Below are 26,769 nucleotides of genomic sequence, written 5' to 3'. Positions count from 1 at the left end.
CACACACACACACACACACATACACACACCAGCACAATTAGCCCCCTCCCTGCCCCAACTGCAGCCAGGGACACCCCATTTCAGATCCTCCCAACAACACTGACTAGGAGCTGACATAAAGATGGGCCTGGGAAGGGGAAAGATGACTGGCAGAGGGCCAGATCAGCGGGTGTCCCTCCTGCTTCAGTCACCATGGCAACTCCAAAGAGGAGGAAAAGGGCTCTGGGCAGTGCCCAGCTTGTGTCAGTAGCTTGAGGCGGGGTGGGGGCGGGGCTGTGTCCCCGCCTCTCACCCCAGCTAGTCAGTACTGAAGCATGTCTGCCAAGCATGAATGGTCATATTACAGAGCACACCTTCCAGTGCAGGTGAGTTGGATAGGAGCGCCCCACCCCATGCAAGATAAGCATCAGGTTTATCATTAAACCTGAACAGATAAGCCTGCCTGGCTCAGGAAGCCCAGATATTTAAATCTTCTACCACCTGAAAAAACTGTAGAACCCAGTAGTGTTTTCCCCCTCCTCATTGGGGTCCCCCCACCCCATGGCTCTATGACAGCCTCCTCTTCAGAGAAGAGGCCCAGACCCAAGTAAGAGACAAGGTGCTTACAGGCTGTGAACTCAGCTCACTTTGCTGCCACTCTACAGCCTTGCAGACCACTCAGAGCCTGTGCTGTGGGTGGAAGTAGAGGGGACTGTGGGGGCTGCCTGTCCTAGCAGGTTGATTGGGAAGCCAATGACATTGCCCTTAGTTGGGTCACAACTTTCTGATGGAGTTTGCTGCTTGGTGACATGCAAAAACGCACTCAGCAGAGTAACACAGACTTCCTTGTATTCGGGTGAGTCTCTGTCCACTGATCAGGCCTGGCCCCGGCTCAACTGTACAGGATTGGACAACCAGACAGTGTTGGAGTGTGAAAGCCAGACTTGCTGGAGTCGATAGTCATTCCTTGTACCTGTCTTACTAAGAAAAGTCAGATCCTGAGGGGGCTTGACCCACGGTGTGTGGCCAGTTCTTCACTCCAGAATCTTCTCTAAATGATTAAGTCACACCGACCGATGGAAAGTTTCTACATGGGTAGGACTCAGAAAGGAAGTAGCCAGCCATGTCCAGATGGTGTGCTCTAGAAAACAGTATGGCAGCCCCAAGGAATGTGATGGGGGGGGCTGTAGGGGGCTGTCATCAAGGTAACCTAAGCCTTAGGCTGGCCACTCAGTCCCCAACTCACTTTGCCCAACCGGTAGTCTAGAAGACCTGACCCTGGCCTTCCTTGTTGTATGTATGTAGCCTGTAATCACAGTCAAGGTGACCACCGAGGTGGGAACAGTATCACTGGACTGCAAGAGCTGGGACAGGGCCGTCTATCTCCAGGACAGTTGTCTACCCAGAGGACAGATGAGCCCTGTCCTGTTGAGATATATAAGAAGGGAGAGAGCTTATCCCTTAGCCAAAAGCTCAACCCTGCTGACATCATCCTAGTCACGCCCATCCAGTTCCAACCCTTGTCCTCCAAGTTCTTTCTCATTTCTGTGACTCAGTTTCCACATATAATGAGTATGCAGTCGCAGGTCCTCAAGCTTGTGAAATGCTCTTTTTGAAGAGTGTCTGGCTTGATGGGTATTAGAAGCTTGGTAGTCTTATTAATAATACCTAGAAGCACGGTTGCTTGGGCGGCATCCAAGATGTACTATAGAAGATAAAGGGTCACCACTAGTGGAGCCCCAGAGAAACATCCAAGGGCATAAAGGAAGGGGCCACTTAGAAGGAGACGGCATACCTGGTATACTGTAGCATGCATGCCTGGTCTTGGGTGATGATTGGGGGCATCAGTGGTGAGGAGTTGGGGAGATGGTAGGTATCAGTGGGTGAGGAATGTTGGGGTATGGTGGGCAGAAGATAGAGAATGCTCAGCTCTCCCCAGCAGGACCCTGTTCCCAAGAACCAGGCTATTCAGCCTTGCAGGGACCTTGTAGAGTCAAAACAATTGAGGCTCAACTCTGTTAAGGGCCCCTGGGAAGTATTATCATTGGTGTTCTGCCTGTGCTGAGCCTAGGGCACCCATCTTTACCTACATTCTAAATAATGTGCCTCTTTTCCTGGATGAAGATCACAGCCTCTTGGTGGTGTTCCTGGGCTGGGGTTTTGTGACATGGGCCTTTTGTTTCCAACTTGTAAAGTCAACCCAAAACACTGAAGTTCCTGTACCTCTCTCAGGCAGCTTAGAATGTCTCCAGGTGACATCGGAAATTAATTTTGAGAATATCCTACTAGTGCATGGCTATGAGAGGCTCAGATCCGTGTAGACCAGCTATAGGAGGTGAACTGAACTGCAGCAGTAGACCACTCCTGGGCAGCTCTTGCTGTGGGAAGTGTCATCTTGCTGAGATAACCAAAGAGGAGCACATGTCCAAACAGCTGGCCAGCCTGGCCAGACAGACAAATGCTTGCCCCAGTTTGGATGTCCTGCACTAGCCTGTCAGGGAAGGTGCAGAGCATGTTTTCTTCCTCAAATGGGTGACATTTTCTGCTCGAAGAGCAGAGGAGGTATAAAGAACCCCAGATGCTAAACTGTCACCCTGTCCTCACAGGTGCCACCTGCTGTCCACTGTGAAGTAGCAAACAACCATGAATGCAGACAGACTCAGCAGAAATTCACTAAGAAGCGGGTGCCTTCTTATCCTGTTAGTTCTCAACCACAGATGGTATCCCTCTCTAAGGGACATAGGGAAACATGGGGTCTTTGGGGTGTTGTGGCATTCCATGACATTGCTTGGCTGTCAGTTACATTTTTTGCCCATGTAAAGGAGGTGTGCGGCCCTGACTCTAGCCAGGGCTCCTGAGTGTAGGCAACAGAAAGCAGCAAGGTGGTAGCAATACTGGGCAGCCATGGGAAGTAAGAGGGGGCGAGGGCCAAGGAAGAAAACAGGCTGATACAGGGCAGAACCGGAAGTCAGAACCAGGCCCTGGTTTTTCAGTAGAGACCATTGTCTCAGAGACCTCTGCATTTCACAACTGTCTTGGGACTGGCATCAAAGTGGCCACATGTGAATTCTTACTGGCTCTTCATCTGAACCTCATGCACTCCAAATTCAGTGTCCAGGCTTGAGCCTCTGATTGGTCAAGCTCAAGTCATATGCTTAAATATAGTAGACAGGGCCTTAGCAGAAGAAGGGGCTAGGGGCAGGTCCTGTGGTCCCAGGGGACCAACACAATGGGTATCAGGCCTGACTCTGGTTCCACACAACACGGGAGTTCCCTACAGACAGCAAAGGAGGCGGTTAGCTGTGGCATAGAAACGAACAAAAGCCAGCTCTCTGCAAGCATTCACCGTGTTCTTTTCCTTCCTTTCCTTACCATGTGTTTCTGGTAGCCAGTTCTAACTGTCGGGGATCCAGCCGGAAGTAGCTTAGGTCTCAGAGGAGAATCTGAAGGGCCGTGTCCTCAAAGCCTAGGTTGTAGGCTGTGGGGAACTGAATACATGTCTGTTCACCCCAGGTGGGGAGCCAGTGACAGACCAAAGAACTGATGAACCCAAGATAGCTTGGCGAGGCAGTGGGGTTAGGGAACAGTTGGAGTTCCCTGAGGGAACGTGGGCTCCTTCCACACCACTAAAGAAAATGCTCCCTCTAGCAATCGTCGTTAATTGCTTATATGCCTGAGGAAAGGTGGGGCGTCCTGAGCTCCTTCCTCCCATGATGACCATGAGCCAGTCTTGTATGGCTCATCTGTGGGCAATAGCAGCCGCTGAGGGTTCAAAGGGCAACAGTCTTGTCATGCCCAGAGAACAGTGCTCCACAACAGCCAGGCTTCTAACAGGGTCTAATTGGGGGCCTCAAACTGTCTTGTGTGCTTAGTGTTCTACACTAGTAAATGTTTCTCCCTGTGATCATAAGTGGCTCCTAGCAACCCCAGTGACTCCTGGGAGTAAGGCCAGCTTGGGGTAAAGAGTGCTCTTGTTAGTTCAGTTAAGTCACTTGAGGTGAGAGGAGATGTCAGTGGTCTAGGGTCCCTCAAAGCAAGGTGGAATGGTCTCTCTGGAGGAAGAGGGCAAGAGAAGGCGTCATGTGGAAATGACCTTATCCAATGTTGGGCACCGAGGGAGTCCTCTCTGCTTCAGTTCAAAGACTCAGAACATGGCCCAAGTCGAGTCTGTGCTTGGTTTGTGTGAAGGGAAGAGGAGGCTTTACCCCTGCATCCAGTCACATGGGTTACAGACACATTCTTGTTCAGACACTTCCCAGGCAGGGCAGGGAAGGAGTAGGCGTGGCAGCTCCTGGGGATAGATAGAGGGGATGTCCACAGGAAGCCCTAAAGCCACACCTCGGCTCCTCTGACACACACATGAGCAAGCACAGGCTCTGCGTGCCCACTCATTCCGGCTCGATTACAGAGGAGCAGCGCCATGCTAAGTTCTGGATCCCGGATCAAAATACTGGTTCACATGATGAAGTGATGTCACAGTGTGGTAGAGGACCATCATGGAGGCCTTGTTAGGGGCTGGAGAGAGCTCGGTTGTTAAGATCACTGGTTACTCTTCCAGAGGACCCAAGTTGAACTCTCAACAACTGCATGGTGCTCACAACCATCTATCTCTAACTCCACTTCTTGGAGATATGACTATTTCCTCAGACATTACACACATGAGGTGCCCAGACATACATGCAGACAAAATATACATAAAATACAATAAATCTTATAAAAAGAAGATCCTGGTAGACATGTGGTGGTGGTATAAGAGGGGCAAGAAGCCCACCTGCTAAGAGATAGCCTAAACACAGACACCAAGGGCTCAAGTCCCAACTTCACCACTGACGAGCTCTGTGACCTCAGGCAAGAGACCACACCTATCTGGGCCTCAGTCTCCCCACCTGTACAATGGGGACAGTAAGTTGTGCATCATAGGCTTCTATGTGTATCTCTGCATTAGAGTTGGTTTAGTTTTTAGAATGACTCCTAGTGTGGTTGTTCTGAGTAAGTGTTAGCTAATCTTGTGGTGACATCATTGCTTTCCTGTGTTCTGTCATGACCAGAGAGAGCACACCACCCAGCCAGTGAAGATTAAAGAAATCTTCCGGAAGGAGAAGGGCCTCAAATCCCTGAGAACTGAGGTGGAGAAAGGAGGGGGTAGAAACAGCCTGTACAAAGTCATGGGACTTAAGGGGGCTGGAGTGGCAGTGTATATGTTAGATTGTATCTCCTGAAGAGGAAATGCTGGGTTCCAGCAGAGTCTAGGGAAGCATAGTCAACAGACCCCAGGAGCCTCTGCCCAGGAACCAATTGGGGGGTAGTGGGCTTGAAGGCTTTCCAGATGAACACATTAGCTCATAAGGAGACAAGGTGTTGGCTGATGGATGGACCCACCCACCTCTTCCAGCAGCCCAGGGATTAGCTCACAGCTGGCAAAGCCTCCTGTGCTATCCTGGAAGCCTGGAGCGTGTTTGAACAGCACCATGTGTTCAGAGTGGGTCCTCGGGCCCACACACCATTTCTTCCGAGACACTGGCACACCTGCAAGGCTTGTCCCTGCTACTAATGGGGTATCTGCCACGTGAGGCCTACCTGAGCCCTGGTGGGATTATGAGATTGTCTGCTTTCTTCCGGTACCCTGGGCGCAGGTCTGGCTTCCTGTTTTCCTCTAAGTTTACTGGTTCCAGGAGACTCCAGGAGAGGCGAGCCCTTGGTGTTGTTGCTCTCAGCTTGTCAGAGGGCTCTTCCTGAGCCCAGGCTTCAGAGCACCCCAATATTTCAAGAAAGACAGAAGGGCCCTGCCGCCATTCTGCCCACCCAATAAGCTGCCCACAGACAGCACCTGTCCCAGTCACCCATCCAGCATCTCACCGCCAGCTCAGGACAAAGTTAGCTAAGTGCCCACTCAGTGCCCACTCAGTGGGCATTGGATGACAAACCTTTCTTCTGGCACCCCTCCAGGCCTGTGTGGGTAACATTCCAGGCCAACTCCTACACCCAGTTATAGAGGAAGAAAGAAACACTCTGGGCCTCTTCAGATACCAGGATCATTCGGTTTCCAAAGAAAGACGCAAAAGAGCAGAGACAACTCAGGTCACCTAAAAGGTCAAGGCCCCACAAATGACAGCCCAGAGCAGTGGTAAGATGACCGGACTGGAGTGTGGCATCATCCATAGGTTACATCCACTTAACAACCTTTTAAAATGTAATTTTACCTAGGCCTCCCGCATGTTGAGTGCAGAGCTGACAGCCTCAAATGCCCTCAGTCATCTGCGTCCTGAACAGAGGCAGACACCATCCTGGAATCCTTTGGAACTTTTTTTTTTCTGTTTTAAACCAAGGACCCAGTGTTTGCATTTTGAGAGGCCAGTCTGCAGAGTGTGCACACTCTGACTGTATCCACCATCTCTGAGGAGGATGGAGAGGCACACAGTGGGCCTGAAGCCACAGGCCTGACAAGCTGTCTTTTGGTTTTGAGCTGAGTGGAAAGAAACTGACTGAAACCAGAGGGTGCTGTGTACCCAGGTCCCAGCTGCCTATGGCCTGCTCACAGAAGCACCTCACCTTCTCATCTCTGTGCTCCCTACTTGGCAGTACCCGCTCTCTTCACACCTTTTGGATGAGGTGAAGCTGGAGAGAGCCAGAGTATACCCTGTACTTCCCAGACCCCATGAAAGTAGTGAATCAAAGCCTCCCAGGCTAATAAGTCTCACTGAGCTCTTGTTCAGGCCTTCTCTGAGTCTATTCAGAAGCAGTAATTAAAACAAAGCCACACAGCGGGACTAGAGTGAAGACCCTTACCTAACCCTGCAGGCTGCCACCCCCTGCATAGAAGCATGCAGGAGTAGGAAGGCCTCCCCGCCTGGGTTGTCTCTCCCAGGATTTGGTGCTCCTCGTCAGCCTGTCTAAATTGGACTTTCTCCAAAAAGCTCGCTGGCTTGTAATGAGAGCTGCCTTGTCAGAGGAAGGAAGCTTTCTAGGGTTCAGCTGCCCCAGGTGTACTCAGAATGAAGGCTGGAACCTCAGCACAAAAGGCAGACCGCAGGCGCCTGGGAAGGGCCCCAGAAAGCCACTCCCACATTTTCATACTTGGAGAGATCTGAGGAAGGCAACCATGGGAAAATACGGGGCAGAATAGCAAGAGTTGCTGTGCCTTCCTGGCATGTGAACCGTCAGAGAGCACATGTGAAGAGGATGGATAGTCTCAACCCCTTATGCAGAAAGCCAGACTGAGGATCCGCTAGCCTGACAGCCCAGATCTAGGGTAAGATCCCAAGCTCGGCATCTCAAAAGAAGGTTTTCTAGCTATGTGCTTGGAGCTTCTGGAAACCGAGGCTGCTGCTGGGGGAGCCTTAGGGCTCATCATGGGCTCAGAATCCCTTGGAATGATCAAGGATCCCAGAGAAGGCAAGAAATGAAACTGGGTTTCTCTGCTATCTGTGGGTTGGAATGTTCCTCTTATTTTCTAATGATGTCCTAGTGTGGGCAGGCTCAGACCCTAGGGAGGGCAGCACCCAGGGCTCTGGTCTGGTTTCCTCACAGTCCAGGCTTATAGGAGTGGTCCTGGGCAGAAAGCTCTGCTCTCACCTTCCTATCTGTGTGCCTGCCAAGAGGAACCCTACGTCCCCCCTCAACGGCCCCCAGTTGTTCCCATACCTCCCCCCCCCTGCACACACACATACACACACACACACACACACACACACACACACACACGCGCGCGCGCGCGCGCGCGCGCGCGCACTCAACATGCCCCATCCCCGTCTTAGCTTTCTCCATCCCTAGTGCCTTCCACTGTGATAAGGTATTCCCTGAATTAATTCTTCTTTGAATTAGGGATTTTTTACTTTTTTTTTTTAATACTGATTTGATTCACAATCACTAAAATGCAGGAACAATTTCATGCATTTCAATAGGTAGAACAACAAATTGTTTTCCATACATTCCCTAAGAAATACAGCCACATCTCAAGTGCACTCCACTAACCAGAAGAAGGCTGGGCTTGTACATTGTAATGATGAAACAGTCTCAGAAAGAAAGAAAATCATCATCAGGGTAGAGATTGTGCCTGTGTAAAGGCAGCATAACCAGTCTGTGTCACCATGAAGCCAGGGGCTAAAACAAGTCCATAAACATCTCCATTTCTTCTTTTTCTACACAAGGACAACATATGCTCCAAGAGGCTAAGCTATAGCTTTTCATCTGGGCCTTATCTTGGATGTTTTTCCACATCAGTTCATTCCTGATTAAAGCTCAAAAGCGGTATGTTTCAAACCCAAGTTCAAGTCATGTGCCTCCTACTGTGATCTGCCCTTGCCCAGATCTCCCCAGACTCGAAATACTAAAGCTGGGCGTTCAGGTCTGCTTCTAACTCATCTATGCCTTGATATGATGGGCTAAGAGTCTTGGCTGACTCCCTTCACTAGAGCCAAGCTGATCAGCTCAGAGCACAGCAAGGTGGCGCTGCCCCCGTGGGCAGTCTAGGTGAATGGGAGAAACATCTTCCCACAAGAGTGAGTCATGAGTCTGTTCAGTTTCCCAGTCTGGCTCCAGTCGGCAGCTCCTCTCCTGCAGCGACTGCAGGTTTATTTGCTTCCTCTGATGAGGTGAGGTCAGGTGTTGTTGTTGGAGCCGGAAGCTGAGTGTGGATGAAGGGTGGGGCTGTGGTGGGTATGAGGGTGGCTAGGGGCAGTAGACACCTGTCCTGAGTCTGTGCGGAGCCGGTCAGCTGGCTCTGAGGACCTGCCCAGAGGAGAAACCTGTGTCCTGAGATCCAGACCAGCTGGCCTTTCCCCGTTTCTTGCTGAAGGATCTATCTTGGTGAGTCACTTGGCTTCTTGGAGACTTGGGTTCCTGCTTTGTGAATGGATGTTAAAACAAACCTGCACCTGCTGCAAGGTCTTCCAGGGGCTCAGAGAAGTAGAATGGTTTATACAGACAGTAAAGCTCTGACCAGTTTTATCAGTTGCTCTGCATGGAGGCTGTGAAATGACCTCATGCCTTGCCAAGAATTGGCCCATAGAAGTCCCATGGCTGAGCCTCAGTTTCCCATCTTGGGGAGTTGAGACCCGGGCTGATATGATGATTTTCCTTCCTACAGACCTACTTCCTGCAGTCCCTTCTGCTTTGACTTGCACACTTCCAGCAAGCATAGAGAGATCTTGGAGGAGGCTGTCCCAGAGATTTCCTGCTGACGCTTGTCTGATCCTGCCTTCTGTGAAGCATGGCCGCCACAGGATTATGGGACAAATCATAGACCCTGAGCGGCACAGCTGCTCTGAGAGGCACACTCTCCAGCCTTGCTTGGCTCCAGGTGCTGCCAAGCCTTGAGACTCACTCCCATCCAAACAATGCCTGCAGGAGCCATGGCCACAGCCGTATGAGACCATTACAGAGCATTGACCTTGCTACCCAGCAAGCCTCCCGCGTGGCCCCCACCACCTCCCATGTCTGGCTACCAAGGCAGACTAGAGAATGTCTGTGCCTCGGATCCAAGTGGAAGAAGTGGGTGAGAAAGACAGATCATTGGGGGCAGCCGTACCTCCCGATGATCACCTCCTCAGCCTGAAGGCCCTCACTGAGAAGCTGAGGCTGGAGACCCGAAGACCTTCCTACCTGGAATGGCAGGCCAGGCTGGAGGAGCAGACGTGGCCTTTCCCGAGGCCAGCTGCCCAGCAAGAGGCAAGTCTGGAGCAGGGAGCATGTGGGGGCGGAGAGCCTTCGATGCCTCTAGGGGAGCCCAGAGAGCCTCTCCCACCTGCCAGGAGTGCTAGCAGGGGTGACAGGCCACTGACCACGGGCAAGCTGGAAGGCTTCCAGAGTATCGATGAAGCTATAGCCTGGCTCCGAAAGGAACTGGTGAGTGGCTGCCTGCCAAGAGGCCCATGTATGTGCCATACATGCCCCCATCTTTCTGTCTGACTTTGCCTTTCCACATCATGTTTGTCCTCCTATCTCTGCCTGTTTCCCACTTGCACATCTGGCTTCCTGTTAGGTCAAGGGTAGATCTCATTTCTCAGTGGATACATGGGGCCCGGGTCAGCTGACCCCTAATCAAAGATCTAGAGGAAGCAAGAATTAGCCCACATGTGTTCTCAACCTCTCCTCACCAGCAACGGAGTCGCCTACTCTTATTCCTGGACAGCTAAGGGAGCCCCAGAGTTTGCCTGAACTTCTCCCCATCCCTCCCAGTTACCTACAGGATTGGGGGCCACCACTCACTCAGCAATCGAGTGGCCTCTTTTTCTGGGCTGGGAATTGACACTAGCTGGATGGTGGGGCTCTCTGGGTGGCCAACTTGGGGAAGGGCTCTCAGTTTGGGGTTCATAGCTGTAAGTGCTAGGGTTTAGCATGGAAAGTGCTGTTTAATAATTCAAGGTGTACAGAACTTCCAGAAGAGGGCACATGACTGATCATGCCTGGGGTGAAGGCTTTGGCAAAGGACATTGAGTAAGAATCTGCTCAGAAGTCAGGGTGGGTCAGGCATTCCAGCCGGAAGGAGTGAGCAAGGGCAGAAGACGCTGAGTGGGGCAGCAGCTGGATCCTTTTACTGCCCAAGGGCAAAACAGACTCCCATCAGGAGCTGTCCCCACCACGGACATCCTAGGAAAGGAGACGGAGCATTGTCCCATCCTGCCCCAGGTGTCTTAGTCAGGGTTTCTATTCCTGCACAAACATCATGACCAAGAAGCAAGTTGGGGAGGAAAGGGTTTATTCAGCTTACACTTCCACGTTGCAGTTCATCACTAAAGGAAGTCAGGACTGGAACTCAAGCAGGTCAGGAAGCAGGAGCTGATGCAGAGGCCATGGAGGGATGTTTCTTACTGGCTTGCTTCCCCTGGCTTGCTCAGCCTGCTCTCTTATAGAACCCAAGAATACAGCCCAGAGATGGTACCACCCACAAGGGGCCCTCCCCCTTGATCACTAATTGAGAAAATGCCTCACAGTTGGATCTCATGGAGGCACTTCCCCAACTGAAACTCCTTTCTCTGTGATAACTCCAGCCTGTGTCAAGTTGACACTCAAAACCAGCCAGTACACCCAGGAAAACCACTCGGTATTCCCCATAACAGTGGCTTCTCAGCAAACCCAGACCTGAACCAAAGCCTCCCCACAAGCTTTAGCTGCCTCCCTGAGTCACCTCCAGGGCTATCTGACTCCACAGAGCCAGCAGTCAAGGGCCAGCTGCACCCCCAGAGCTGGTGGTAACTCTCCAGAAAGCAGAGGCCTGATTGGTTTGTTTTGGTGAGTCCTGCAAAACATCTCTCCACTGGGGCCTTGACATTTCTTGTGAGCTGAAAGAAAGCATTGGAGTTCAGAGTGGTGGCAGCTCAGGAGACTGGACATCAGGTAATTGGGAACCTCTTTAGCTGATATTGAGACTGCTCAGAATGCACTGTTCCATTATGTATGCTGTTAGTGCTTGCTATTGGCCTTTGCAGAAGGCAGGGCTCCCGTGGAGTCTTGCTTTGTGACTACAGCGTGCTCACAGGAGCATGAGAGATGCTGAGGTAGGCCTGAGACAGACCCTGAAAGTTGCACCCTGAATTCCTGAGGCGAAACTGCTTTGATCTGTTCTTCACAGAGGAACTATATATATATATATATATATATATATATATATATATATATATATATATATATATATATATATATATTCCCATTAGCCAAGGATGCAGTTTGTTGGTTCAGGGCTCATTCGAGAGTTTATTGCTTCTAGGAGCAGAGCTGTTTACTGTTTAAATAAGTTCACATTCCTTGTGGGCACTCCTTTGGAGTGGGGAGCAGAGAAAATTTTCCTCTGAGTGAACGGGAAACAGTACAGGCTTCCTTCAAGCTTTCTGGACACCTCCCAGCATCCCTTAGATAGAAAGGTACTGGGGGAGCTTTGGACAGATCCCAGTGCCTCGGGAGATGATGAACACCTAGGACGTGACGCTGAACACCAGGAGTCATTAAGGGGTGGTTAAGGCAGCACACAGCCTAGGCTGGGAATATTGTCTGAAATCTATGGGGCATACTCACACCTATTGCCAGGGCACATCAAACCAAGCATGGCATGGTACTCCACCCACAGTGTGCTGGCTAAGAAGAGGAGGCCAGCCATATTCAGGTAACTCAGGCTGTAGGATCCCAGGGCAAGACAGTCCTAGTCAGGACTAATTTGTCTGCCAAAGGCTGTCTGATGTGGGTACAAGAAATGTGTGTATGAGTAATAGGCCTTATTCCTGTATAACATTTTCTGTTCTCCTGGCTGACCATAGGTGTGTGATGAGAAGGAGGATGACAGATGTGTCACAGAGTGCTAGGTACTTCACTCTGTATGCCAGGTCACTCACGTCTCATTGCCATGTGACCTCCCCTTCCCAAACTCTCATTTTCAAGATGACAAAAGACTCAGAGAGGAACGCAGGAGGGGATGAAGAAGCTGGCATTTGAACCCTGGGACACAGGATCACTTTGCCAATGCTAGCTGGTCTTAGCTGCTGCCACAGAATACAGAATCCTCCATAGGCAGCCAGTTCCCCTAAAACCGAGCTCCCAGGGATGTCAGCAGACAACAGAGTATGGGCTGGAGGCAGAGAGAGGGACACAGTTGAATGAGAATCACTACATTCCACTCAGTCTTGCAAAGGTCCTGGGCACTTGTGTCATTGTTCCCACCACACAGATGAGCTCCATGAAGCTCCTGGGAGTCAGTGAACCTGACCAGGAAGTGACAAAGCCAGGGCTCAGGTCACCCAAGAGGGGAAGGCCCCAGCTGATCATGCTGGAAAAACCATTGGATCGCCAGTGTGCACCCAGAGCCCCCTGAGTCTATTTTAAGGATGAACATTGTGCTCTGTGGGTCTGGGATGAGGATCTGGGATTTAGAATTTCCAAAATGTCCCAAGGGACTCTAAATGTCATATGCCATACCATATCTAGAGTACCAAGGAGTGAAAGGAGGCCCAGGGGGCTGTGAAGAGACTTCAGAGGACAGATTGTGGACTCCCCATGCTTGAGCTCCACACCCTGTCTCTGACTTAACAGCCCCACAAAGTCCACCTCAGACAGCAAAGGATCTTAGTGAAACACTCCTACCTAAGCATCCCCAGCCCAGTGGTGCAAGAAAGCCCACCTGTTTAACAATGCTCTCCCAAAGGCTAGCAGCAGCTCCAGTGCTGAGTTCAGAACTTCCATGCCCAATTCCACCCTGTCCAGAGGTCAGACACCAGCAAAGGCAGCTCTTAAAATACCTCCCTTCAAGCAGCCCTGTTAGAAAGTTTCCGTTAACTGAAGCTTCGTGCTATTTTTCTAATTTATCCATTGTTCAACATCAAGGTGCCTCTGAAATCCACCTAGTTTTGAGGCCCCAGCGAAAGTAGTTTGCATAACCTTTATTATGCCGTATTTATTTAAATTCGGAATCAAGCTTTCTCTGTCCCTGGGCACTCCTACCCTCTTCGCTCATTTGTCAGACTCCTGTGCAAATTTATACTTTCTCCCACATGTCCAAGGAAGCAGACTGAGTGAGGCTTTATAATCCCGAAGTCAGTATGTGGGCTTTTCCCCTCAACACTGCCAAAACGCCCAATTCAACACAAGGTTGCCTGTAGTCCGGCAAATTGGATTTAGAGAACTTTCTTATGTTCATCTTTAGTATGCTTTTTGAGACAAGCATACTTGTCTTGCTAAGTTGCCCAGACCAACCTTGCACTCACTCTACAGCCCAGGCAGGTCTTAAACTTGATATCCTCCTGCCTCTGCTTCAGAAGTAGATTTGATCTACTGCCATCAGGACCTGGTCTTGATAGAAGTTTTGGTCCTCGCTGAGGGTAGCCTATAGTGTTGGAAGGGCATGGCCCTGGGCAGCAGGAGTCTGTCAGCTCCTTGCAACTGAATGTGGAATTCCAGTTGCCCTGGTCAGGGAACTAGGTCTGGTCCTGCAACTGAGCCACCCACCAACTGACCATCAGTGTCTCAGTCAATCGCCCACCTTCCATCTTGGCTCTGTGGTCTTGCTCAGAAGTGCTCTTAACAGACAAGGAGATAAGAAACAGAGGCCAGAACACCTCCTGCTCTGTGAGAGGCAGACAAAAGCAAAAGCTTTACTCTCTGTGGTGAGAACCTGGGAATGCACAGCACCGACACTGTGTTAGCTTCCTGCAGGTGTTGGATCCCTGCAGGCAGAAGGTGTTTATAGTCGTTAGAAAACAGAAAAAGGAAGCTGACAGGTACTAACCAGGCAGGGCCTGTGTGTCAGAGCTGGAGACCTGGGGCCTGGTGGCGCCCTGTGGCCTCAGCTTGATCACTAGCCGGAGTTCTTAGTGGTGAATCTTGGCAAGCACGCAGCTCTGGCACATATAACACTGGCTTGAATTATCCTATCTGCTGGACACTCGGCCAGATGACAGGTCAGGCTCACTGTGTGGGGTGGAGGTGAGTGACGATGCTGGGGAGAGCACTCTGGTGCTCCCAGAACGCTCTCTCTCTCTCTCTCTCTCTTTCTTCTTCTTCTTCTTCTTCTTCTTCTTCTTCTTCTTCTTCTTCTTTCTTTCTTTCTTTCTTTCTTTCTTTCTTTCTTTCTTTCTTTCTTTCTTTCTTTCTTTAAAGATTTATTTATTATATTTATATGAGTACACTGTAGCTGTTTTTAGACATACCAGAAGAGGGCATCAGAACCCATTACAGATGGTTGTGAGCCACCATGTTGTTGCTGGAAATTAAACTCAGGCCCTTTGGAAGAGCAGTCAGTGCTCCCAACCGCTGAGCCATCTCTCCGGCCCCCAGAGCACTTTCATGGGACGCTCCCAGAAGCTTGAGACTATTTGCTCTTCCCACTTTACAAAGGAGAAGAAAGACAACAGATTCAGATTCTGAATTCATTCAGATTCTGTCTTAGGTCAGAGGGGTTACGTGACAGCCAAGGAGGTGGCTAAGCCTGATAGAATGGCACCCACTTGACTCAGAGGCCAGGATTCTTTCTTGTTTCAGAGATCTATCATGTTCATATCATGTGCCACATGTGTAAAATAGGGGCACACTGTAAATTAGGGGTGACAGATACCTGTCAGGTGGTTGAAAAAAGAAGATAAAGAGGAGGAAGCAACGGCCAGGATCAGTGCTGTGTTTCCTTCTGTCAAAACACTTGATGCTCACAGCTTCCTTCTGAGGCAGGCGCTAGGACAGGATTACCACTCCCATTTTACAGAGAGAACTGATTATCAACACATGGGGATTTGAACTCATATCTGCCCAGACTCAGAGCCCACACTCCAAATGGCTTCTGTATCCACTGCTCCTTCTGTCAGCAAGCATGATGGTGCCTTCTGCTTGGTCAGCACAGCCTCTCAACTCCTGGCATTTTGCCACGCTGTTCTCCAAAAGTCAACCCCATTTTGTTCTCTTTCCAAGTGATTCTTTCGTTCCATATGAGGAGGTGTCTGATGCTAACATAGAACCCAGTCATGGTAGTCTCAGGTATCAAAAGAGCTACTTCAGTTTCAGCATGTCTGTAGGACAGACAGCCCCTTTATGAAGTGTGTGTGTGTATACACATACATACACACTGCTTGTGGAGTATAGTAGTACAATTAGATACAGTATGTGGTGGCCAAATCAAGATTAGCATTTCCACTTTTTCATGTACTACCCGTTCTGTGGTAGGAACACTCAACTTCTTGAGTTGTTCTGAAATATATACTAAACTGTTGTAGACTAGTTATCTGGATAGTTAGAGCTGGGCTAGGACTGTAGTGCAGTGGTATAGTACTTGGCTCCCATTCATGAGGCCATTGGTTCAATCTCCAGGACTACCAGGAGAGTACCAGAACGAATGGCTCCTGTTTCGCTCCCCATTACCAAGTCTGCCTCTATCTCCTCATCCCTTCCCAGCCTCGCCCTCGTGTTCAGCTCTGTGTGGAAAGTTGCTGGCTTTTTTCACTTAACATAATCGGGGCAAACATGAAGGTCTCACAGGTTTAAGGTGGGATAATAAATTACATTGCAAAAGTCATTCACCCCTTGGTGGACATCTTGGTCAATTACATGTCTTGGCTATAGTGGATAGTCCTGCAGGAAATATGGGAGGACATTAAGTTCTCAGGTAGTCAAGATAGATAGTCCTCTCCCCTCTCCCCTCTCCCCTCTCCCCCCTCCCCTCCCCCCTCTCCCCTCTCCCCTCCCCCCTCTCCCCTCTTCCCTCTCTCCTCTCTTCTCTTTCCTCTCCTTCTCTCTCTCTCCCCCTCTCTTTCCCCTCTCCCTCATCTCTCTCTCCCTGTCTCTCTGTCTCTCTGTCTCTCTCTGTCTCTCTCTCTCTGCTTTATACCTTTACCAGCATTTCTATTTCCTGTCTTTTTGACAGTAGTCTTTTTACCTGGTGTGAGGTGGTTTCTTGCTATGGGTTTTTGTTTGTTTGTTTGTTTGTTTGTTTGTTTGTTTAAAACAGGGTCTGACTACCTCTCAAACTAGCCTAGAACCAACTTATAACACAGTCCAGGCCAGCCTTGAACTGGTGTTCTGTGTGTCTCAGCCTCCCATGGGTTAAAATCACGGTGTATGGCCTCACGCCCAGCTTTGTTGTACTTCTGATTTGCATCTCCCCCAGTGATCCGGGGTGCTGGACATCTTTTCTGAATTTGCCTGCTATGCGACTGTATTGACTTCTGAGAAGGGTCAGCTCAGGGTCCCCACCCGTCCTCTGCTCACTCTCCTGTATGCCCTTTCCAAGCAAGCACACCTCAGTGATCATAAGCCAGGTACTGAAGAAGCAGGGGGAGGGGAGGGGAGCACTTTTCCACAAGGGGCTCCCACCTGCCCAGGGATGTTCACCTAATAATGGGTTGTTTAGGGAGCCCCTGGTAGCTCTGAAAGTCCACCCTCTCATAAAGAAGGTAACAGTTTGTCTGGGGACTTTTCAAGTATGAAAAATTGCAAACCTTAACACATCTTTAGAGCTTCACATTTGTGTAAAGTCAGGAGTGCTCCAGGAGGGCTTGAAGGGCCCAGAGCTCTCTTCCTAGCCCTGGTCTCTGGTCTGGCCTTCCTGATCAGTACAGGCCCAGGAAGGAGACCAAGTCCAGATGGGAAGCAATGTAACGGGCTCCCTCCTCCTCACTGAACCGGCCCAGGGGACTGGAGGCAAGGTGCCAGCTCATGAGCCCACAGCCCACAGCCAAGGGCTACAGATCACGGCTCCCCCCATTGTCAGGAGAGGCTACTCCTGTCTCTGTGGGCCAGTACCTCCTAGCAGAGACAGCCTCTCCCACCTTCACCTGAGTCTGCAACTCCCCTGGAAACCAATTCACAATGTGGAGCTGCTTCTGGGAACCTTTGAGTTTTTCCTTCTGCAGGTTCCCAGAAACTCAAGTTTCCACTGAGCCAGACACCTTACCCGTACCACCTGCCTCCTTCCACTCCTGTCGACCTAGGATTCCCAGGGGTCAAACTAAGGTTAAAGTAGCTGCATTGTCCTGGTTCTACACAGATTCCAACACAATGCTGATTATAACAATGTCTGACATTATACATGTCTTATTATAACAATGGCTGACCTTTAGGTGAAGCTAGACAAACACCCTAGCAGAATACAAAGACTGTTTGCAATCCTCAAGAATTAGGTCTCTGTTGCCCAACCATGTGGAAATGGAACTCTTTGCTCTGCCCTTCACACGTGCTAAAGTTCCCGGCCCTCACACCAATTCTTCCCAGCTTCTGTCAGAGACAAACAGAGTCTCTCAGACTGAGATGGCATCCAAAGCAGTCCCAGAATTAGGGACTAGACAATCCTTCATCTTGGTATTCTCTTTCTATCTGTGCTGACCGTTAAACACAGATTCCCAATCTCTACACCCTTGCAAAACCTTTCTGTTGTCTGTCTTGGAATGCAATCTGGCTGCTATACACACACACACACACACACACACACACACACACACACACACACGGGTCACATATTTGTCCTGGCTAATATCACTTAGCATAATGGCCCCAAGGTTCATTTATGTTGTGACCTGGTCTCCAGTCTCCTCCTTCCTAAGCCTGGACAGCACCCAGAGCGTGGATAGACTGTTCATCTATGTTGCAGTTGGAGTGTGTCACTGTGAACATGGGTCACAGGTCTCTAGGAGTCCTTGCCTCCAGGTGATGTGGGTGAAACCCCTGGTCATATGGTAACCGCTGAGTTCTTAGGACATCTGAAGGATGTCTACAGCCTTCCTTGTCATTGCCCCCAGTGCGGAGTAGGCGTGAGCTTTACGGTTATCCTCAGGAAAGCACCGGGTGTGATCTTTCTCCAGTAAGCAGGGCACAGTCACCTGAGAACTTTCTGTTCCGGATTCTCCTCTCCTCTCTAGCTCTCTTCCTTCATCTTCCCTCAGCATCTCTATCACCTCTCCTCACTCTGCATAGAGCTCTGAAGCCAGGAAACCTCTCCCTTCTCTTTCAGAGCCCTGTAATTACTCTTTAATTAGATAATCCTACCCTTGGGGGTTTGCCGGCTACCTGAAGAAACAAGCTGATTCTCCTAAGAATCTTCTCATTTGTCTCAAAACCACCAGTGTCCACAGGCAGCAGAAGTCGGAACAACAGCACTGGCTCTCTCGGAAAGGCTGCCTCTACCACCTCGGGTCCCTGGAGACCCTCTCCCTATCTATCATCCTTCTAAACGTTAATCCTAACCCTGACCAGTGGCATCAGCCCCCGTTCAGCAGGCACTGTGCCCTGATTATGGGATTACAGGAAGAATAGACCACACCTTTGAATCTAGCCGGTGCCTGTCTCCCCAGGGGCAGGGCAAGCCACCCTGGGGGAGGGGTGGAAAATAAGTAGTACACTCTACCAGTACAGAGATGAGTTTAAGGTACTAAAACAATGGCCACTTGGGGGGGGGGCAGAGTAAATGGCAGGATGGAACTGGGTCTCAGGTCAAGTAGGAACAGCTGGTGGCCTGTCTTAGTGACAAAGCTTTTGTTAATGGGAAACTGGCTGTATTAAACCCATGCTGAGCTGAGTTCCTTAGCCCTGAGTCTAGGACCAGTGTCCCAGCCTAGGTGTTCCCGTGGGTCCTGGCCTGGCTTAGAGAGAAACACTTGGCCACTGATAGCTACTGGCCCAGCATTCAGCCAGTATGGCTTCTGGGTACATACAGCTTCTTGTCTGGTCTGGAAACGTCGCCAGCCTCTCCTTGGAGAAGTGGGGGTAGAGGCTCAGGAAACATTACTGACTAGTTTAGGTAGTAGGAGAGGAGCCCCACTTGCAACAGGGTCTCCCCAAGAAGTCTGCTGCCTCTGGGCCCTGGAAGAACCACTGTTTGTCTCGGGGTATCCGAAGGTCCAGCCCCATTCCCCAGGAGAGCCGGGCCTGAGTTAGTTTCCTCATCTGTAAGACACAGTAAATGTGATGCCTCTGGCCTGGGGTTGGGGAAAAGACAGGGAAACTGTGCAGGTCATGTGCAGGGAGGGAGGGGGGTCTTGTCATCCATGTTATTATCTACAGTGACCTGCGTCCTTTAGGCACTGCTAAAGAAATTTAGTATAAAAATCCTCTTAGCCATGTGAACCCGGAGAGCATGATGGGAAATGAAATAAGCCAGTTACACAAAACGGATCCTGCCCAGGGTGTGGGGGAGGGGAGGCAGGAAGATCTCTAGAGTCATCTACTTCATAGAGACAGGCAGTGGGATGGGCTTGTCAGGGGCCAGAGAGAAGGGATGGGGAATTGTCTTTTGGTTTAATGAGCACATGTTTTAGTTGAGAAATATGGAAAATTCCTGGAGTTGGGTGGTGGCTGCGGTCGAACAGCGACACATGTCGTTAGCACTGCTAACGTGAACCTGTGCTTCAAAATGACCAAGATGATAAACGTTTTGTTGTGAAGACTTTTCATTTTGGTTTTAAATTTGGGAGTCTTAGCCCTTCACATTTAAGGGGAAAAAAGTGTGTGTGTGTGTATGTGTGCGTGCGTGTGCGTGTGTGTTAGAGAGAGAGAGAGAGAGCACACTGAATGCTCACTAATTTTCTCCAAGGCAATCGCTTTGTATTCGGAACCCAATGGGGAATGAGAACATCTACATTCATTTGCATAAACACGGGGAGTCCTCCCGGGTCTCAGGGCCCTTTTGGCTCCAGGCACCTGGTAGGCCACAGAGATGAGTTTGAGGTACTGAAACAATAGCCACTTGCAGGCGGGGCAGAGTAAATGGCAGGATGGAATTGGGTCTCAGGTCAAGTAGGAACAGCTGGTGGCCTGTCTTAGTGACAAAGCTTTTGTTAATGGGAAACTGGCTGCCCACAGAGCCTAGAGAGACCATAGTTACATTCCTTCTCTGCTGAGTCACAGCTGTGTGACAGGCTGATGGACACCTTGAAGCCTTCTGAGCTCCAGTATCCTGACTTGCAAAATATAGACTTTGACAGCAGGTACCCTGGTGAGGCTGTGAGGCTCCACAGGATTTGGTGTCCAGATGGGTTTTGAAAAGTACTGCTGAGAGCTGTTCTCAGTTCATCCCTTTCTTGATAGAAAATAGAGATGCTGAAAATATCAGAGACCCTCCGCAGGGTCCCTGAGCCTTGATCAGCTCTCTCTCCTTAGACTCCCTCTTCCTAAGAGGCAGAACTGGGTTGTCATGGTACCACAGTCTGAGCTCCCATCCCAGCTCTACCACCGAGGGCCTTTTGACAGTTGACTTTAACTTCCCCATCTGTGATTTGTGACATAGTCAGACTCTTACTCCATAGGCTGTCATGAAGGTTAGCTCTAGTGTGTTAGCTCTGCCTGGTTCATAGTAAAAGAGCTTATGAATATCAGCTCATTTTTATAATTGGTTCTTAGGAACCTTTATTTTAAAATGTATCAGTGAGTAATTGTAAGACATCTGATGAAAGAAAAAATAGCTGGCTGCAGAGGGAGGGAGAGCCTCACCTCTTTAAGAAGAATGTGGCCACTGGTACTATCCCATGCTCTAGTAGATGGCGCAAACCCATGTGTATACGGGTAGCGGGTAGCACTAACTGAAGTCAGGATTGCTGTTTTTGTTTTTGTTTTTAACGATGTGGATTTGTAGGAGTGGGTGGGTAAGCTGGAGGAAGGTAAATGGATATGATCAAAATATATTGTAAAATGTATAAACGTTCAAATAATAAATAGAGCGTGTTATGGCAGCCCACATACATGATCTAGCCGGGACTGTCACAGTAGAAAGCCCCACTGTCCAGGCCATCCCATCCCCCTTCCCACCCAGAAGCTGTGTCACCGAGTCCGGTATCTACTGCCCTCCCAGTCTCCCTCCACCTGAACATCCCCCTTAAACACCAAAGGATGGGAATGGATGAAAAGCAACTTTATTTTTTTCTTTTTATTCTTTATTTACATTTCAAGTGATTTTTCCCTTTCCTGAATCCCCCCTCCCCAAAAGTCCCATAAGCCCTCTTCCCTCCCCCTGTTCCCAATCCACCCTTTCCCACTTCTCTGTCCTGGTATTCCCCTACACTGCTGCACTGAGTCTTTCTAGGACCAGGAGCCACTCCTTCCTTCTTCTTGGGCATCATTTGCTATGTGAATTGTGTTTTGGGTATTCCAAGATTCTAGGCTAATATCCACTTATCAGTGAGTGCATACCATGAGTGTTCTTTTGAGACTGGGTTACCTCACTTAGGATGATGTTCTCCAGTTCCATCCATTTGTCTAAGAATTTCATGAATTCATTGTTTCTAATGGCTGAATAGTACTCCATTGTGTATATATACCACATTTTCAGTATCCATTCCTCCATTGAGGGACATCTAGGTTCTTTCCAGCTTCTAGCTATTATAAATAGGGCTGCTATGAACATAGTGGAGCATGTATCCTTATTACATGCTGGGGAATCCTCTGGTTATATGCCCAGGAGTGGTATAGCGGGGTCCTCTGGAAGTATTATTCCCAGTTGTCTGAGGAACTGCCAGACTGATTTCCAGAGGAACTGCCAGACTGATTACCAGCTTGCAACCCCACCAGCAGTGGAGGAGTGTTCCTCTTTTTCCACATCCTCGCCAGCATCTGTTCTCTCCTAAGTTTTTGATCTTAGCCATTCTGACTAGTGTGAGGTGAAATCTCAGGGTTGTTTTGATTTGCATTTCCCTGATGACTAAGGATGCTGAACATTTCTTTAGATGCTTCTCAGCCATTTGATATTCCTCAGGTGAAAATTCTTTGTTTAGCTCTGTACCCCATTTTTAAGGGGGATATTAGGCTCTCTGGAGTCTACCTTCTTGAGTTCTTTGTATATCTTGGATATAAGCCCTCTGTCGGATGTAGTGTTGGTAAAGATCTTTTCCCAATTTGTTGATTGCCGTTTTGTCCGTTTGACAATGTCCTTTGCCTTACAGAAACTGTAGTTTTATGAGGTCCCATTTGTTAATTCTTGATCTTAGAGCATAAGCTATTGGTGTTCTGTTGAGGAGATTTTCCCCTGTACCCATGTCCTCAAGGGTCTTCCCCAGTGTCTTTTCTATTAGTTTTAGTGTGTCTGGTTTTATGTGGAGGTTCTTGATTCACTTGGACTTGAGCTTAGTACAAGGAGATAAGAATGGGTCAATTTGCATTCTTTTGCATGCTGACCTCCAGTTGAACCAGCACCATTTGTTGAAAAGGCTATCTTTTTTCCACTGGATGGTTGTAGCTCCTTTGTCAAAGATCCAGTGACCATAATTTCTATTCCATTGATCTACTTGCCTGTCACTGTACCAATACCATGCAGTTTTTAACATAATTGCTCTGTAGTACTGCTTGAGGTTGGGGATACTGATTCCTCCAGAAGCTCTATTACTGTTGAGGAGAAAAGCAACTTTAAGCCAGGACTGGCACAGAGAAAGACTTAGACATAGTTGCTAGCCTGGTACAAAGCTTCATCAGGCAATAAAACTTCCCATTCCACTGCAGTCTTTTCACCTCTTGGGGCCAGGAAGTGTGCCTGCTGCCAGATGGATCTGCCAATGATCCATGACATCAGTTAGGATTCCTATTAACGAGTGTCCTCAGCAGAGTTTTTAGAGCTGCGACCACCGCGCATCCTGCTGACTCAAGTCTGGCCTCTCTCTTTCCAGGCAGAGATGCGGCTCCAGGACCAGCAGCTGGCCAGGCAGCTCATGCGCCTCCGAGGAGACATCAACAAACTGAAGATCGAGCAGACCTGCCGCCTGCACCGGAGGATGCTCAACGACGCTGCCTTTGAGCTGGAAGAGCGGGATGAGCTGTCCGACCTCTTTTGCGACTCCCCCCTGGCATCCTCTTTCAGTCTTTCCACACCACTCAAGCTCATTGGCGTCACCAAAATGAACATCAACTCCAGAAGGTTCTCTCTCTGCTGAGAGCCTTGGGATGGAAGGGGGACCAGGGTCAAGGGTGAGAGAGAGGGCTCGGACCAAGTCGCCCAGAGTGAGTCTCTCTGAGGCCATGCTTGGGATTGAAAGGCACCAGGACCTGGTGCTAGGATACCAGGGGCTTCAGCTCTGCATACTTGGGTCTTCATGTTCAAGGCCCAAAGAGTCTGCAGACACTATGTAAGACAGGGCTCTCAGCAGGATCCCTGTGGCCTTCCCCTCTGTGGTCAACTTTCCTGTGTCCTAGAATCACTGGTGCTATGATGATGAATCCCAAAGGGGACACCCCTCCCACACCCCCACCAAAGCTTGTTCTGATAGAAAGCTCTAGTTTAGGGAAGCTGAGAAGATCAGATTGTGTAAAGTATGCCCGTCTCTCATGGACTGTTACCACCCTCTTAGTGCTAGCTCTAATTGCCCCTCTGTAGGAGACTCAGCAACCTGTGCAGGGATGTGGTAGGACAGGAAAACTTAAGGAATAACAGGGTGACACATGGGAATACAGGCATCTCTTTGGTGGCCGCCAGCATCCCTGGGAAGGAGCTCTGCCCAGCTGCTTTGAACTTGAGCCTTGATGCCACAGGCCATGCTATTTCCAGCTTGCTCCATGACATATGACACACGTACCTTGTATAGCTTTGGTAGAGAAACCCAGGCGCCTTGCTGTCTTCTATCACAACCACTTCAGTTACCTCACTGCCACCCACAACCCCAGGAGAACACCTAACAGGCCACTGGTCACTGGTGGCTAAACCAGGCAAGATAGGAGATAGATTTCCCACAAGTGAATTCTACAGGAGGGGGCATGACAGAGGCCTCCTGGTGGGACGTGATATTGTCACCTGCATCACCTTAACCTCAGCACCAAAGATCCCAGAGATCCCCAAAGTCCATCCTGAGCCTCTCCCAAGACTGTGCCTGATCTTGGCAATGGGTTTCAATTGGACATGACTGTTAACTAATGCATTGCTAACTCATTAATACCTGTCTGAGTCTTGTCCAAATGGAAAACTAGTTGAGTAAGCCAAACAGAGTTTGGACTTTAGTTTTGAGAATTTTCCCTTAGCAGCAAGCTTAAGATCAGTAAAAGGTTAAGCTCTTCAATTCAGGGAAGACCTGGTACAGCACACCTTGCCACAATCCTGTTAACACAAGTTTCTCAGACTCTGGGTGTGTCTGGTGAGGCCTGCTCATGAGCAGAAGGGCAAAGTGAAGCCAGAAAGAGAATGCCTTCCCTCCAGTTACCTGGCCGCTCTGTGACTATAGACTATTAATGTGTGAAATTACTGTGAGTCAGGCCTAGATCTTCTGCCAGTGAACTTGAACTCCAAAAGATGGTACTGATGCTCCGCCAAACCCACAAGTTGCCAGCTTCTCTCTCCCTCCCTCTCAGCCCCTACTCATTCTTCTCTGGCCTAACAATCACTAGTATTAGGGTTGGGGTTAACATAACACCCAGATGGCGGATCTTTAGCATTTAAACCACTTGTATTAGTTCTGTAGTCTACACTGACTGTTCTCTGTATATAGCATTTCTTCCTCCTGGTAATCCCCATGAGCTGTGTCCACACACGCCACAACACACCCAGACTGGAATGGAAAGATAATACTGAATGGTCTCTTCCTTGTGATTTCAAAGAGCCAGAGGGTTTGTGTTTCTTTTTTTAAAGGTAAAACAAGGTAGTCAAGATGTTTTAAGAGCCCTGAAGTCCAGGGGCCTTGACCCTAGTCCCTTCCTTTGAGACTACACAAAATACTGCCAAGTCCCAAGAGGCCTTTATTTCCTATCGCCTCCTGCCTCTGATCACCCCCCCCCAACCCCCGACCCCTGGGTTACAGTCACCACATCACATAGAACGTATGAGAGAAGGACCATCCCATATTCTAAACACAATGCCAAACTGATTGTAATAAATCATTAGCCAGGTATGGTAGTGCATGTCTTTTAATCCCAGCACTCAGGAGGTGGAGGGAGGAAGATCAGAAGTTTGAGACTAGCCTATGATACATAGTAAGTTCTCCAAGGCATCCTGGGCTATATGAGACTTTTATGGTTATAAAAGTCACCAGTCATTATAGTAACTGACTCCCTTAGCTTAAAGCAAAGCAGAGTGATCGACTTGTTGTATGTGGTCAGCAGCTACATACGTGACTGAGCAGTCTGTGCTCAGCTGGGCAAGCACCCAGCACATCTTGCTGCTTTTGTTCTCTGAGGAAACTGTGTCCTAGGCATGGGTTTCAATAGATTAGATGTCTCAGCTTAAGCTGTTCACCCCAAGAGAATCTTATTCTGGGATAAGGAGTGGGGTTGGAGGGGGGATTGAAGGAGGGGAAAGCCGTTTTGTCTTCTTACCTGCAGTCTAGTGTCTGTGTTAGCTCGTTGCCTTCCGTGGTGAGCTCAAACCATCAACTGTTTACTCTGGTTGTAGAATCCCCGCAGAGATGTCTGTAGGTCAGTGGCAACATTAGCTGCCTTCCTCAGCCAGCTTCCTGCCTTACTGTATGTTCACTGTCCTGTTTGGTCTTTCCTCATTCACCATCTCTACCCCGTCTCCCAGGTGAGACAGGAGCTGTCCACTGTGCTGCCATAAGGTCATGCCCAATGCCTCCGTGGTCTCAGTAGCAATCACAGAGGCTTAGAGGGCCTGGCCAGGCCTGGCCGTAGCCTGGCCTCATCTAACATCTACCCCTGTAGCAATACCAAGTGCTATTACATAATCAATGGACAATTTACAGTTTTATTTTTATGATTATTTGTTTCTATATTACTGTTAGAAAAAGTGAAATAAAAATATTTCAAAAGGAGGTATACAAATAGAGACATTTATTACCTTTTTACTTGTGATAGCATGCACAGGACCAGGACCATAATTAAATGGATGCATGGATGGATGCATGGATGGATGGATGGATGGATGCATAGATGAATGGATGCATGGATGGATGGATGGATGGATGGATAGATGTATGCATGGATGCATGCATGCATGCATAAATGTATGTATATATGTATGGGTGGATGTATGAATGGATGCATGCATAGGTGGATGCTACCTAAATGTATGTATGCGTGGATGGATGGATGGATGCATGCATGGATGCATGGATGGATGGATATATGGATGCATGAATGGGTGGATGGATGATTTGACAATTAGATGAAGATATGGAAGAAAGGGAGATTCTCCAGCACCTTTCTCTAAGAAGGGTCATTTGGAGGTGGTTACCATGGAGTCCCATTCCATAGGCCATATGAGCACACCTCATGTACCCACCATTATGCCTGCATTTAACCAAAGCCAAAGCAGGGATGACCCTTTCCAGCCTATAATGGCCTTTGCAATCTATAATGGCCTTTCCATAGTGATTCTAATAAGTGGTGCTATCACTGTGATTTGGGGAGACATATGCTTCAGCCATTCACTCTTAGATGTGAAATCAGTACAAGAGAGCTGTGGAGATGTCC

The 26,769-nt window shown here is 49.2% G+C and overlaps 1 protein-coding gene across 1 annotated transcript in view; it reads left to right on the top strand.

Moving 5' to 3' along the window:
* Fam167a (family with sequence similarity 167 member A) overlaps positions 1-26,101 on the top strand; it is a 32,162-nt gene extending 6,061 nt beyond the window's left edge. The window contains exons 3-4 of the mRNA XM_052191219.1: positions 9,065-9,822; positions 23,028-26,101. Of these exons, the coding sequence (XP_052047179.1) occupies positions 9,439-9,822; positions 23,028-23,291 (648 nt within the window). The 5' untranslated portion in view covers positions 9,065-9,438 and the 3' untranslated portion in view covers positions 23,292-26,101. The remainder of the gene's footprint in view (positions 1-9,064; positions 9,823-23,027) is intronic.
* The last annotated feature ends 668 nt before the right edge of the window (positions 26,102-26,769 follow it).

This window comes from Apodemus sylvaticus, chromosome 8 (assembly GCF_947179515.1).
Source record: "Apodemus sylvaticus chromosome 8, mApoSyl1.1, whole genome shotgun sequence".
Taxonomy (NCBI): domain Eukaryota; kingdom Metazoa; phylum Chordata; class Mammalia; order Rodentia; family Muridae; genus Apodemus; species Apodemus sylvaticus.
Note: the sequence above shows the minus strand (reverse complement) of the source record. Positions and strands in the feature narration are given on the sequence as shown.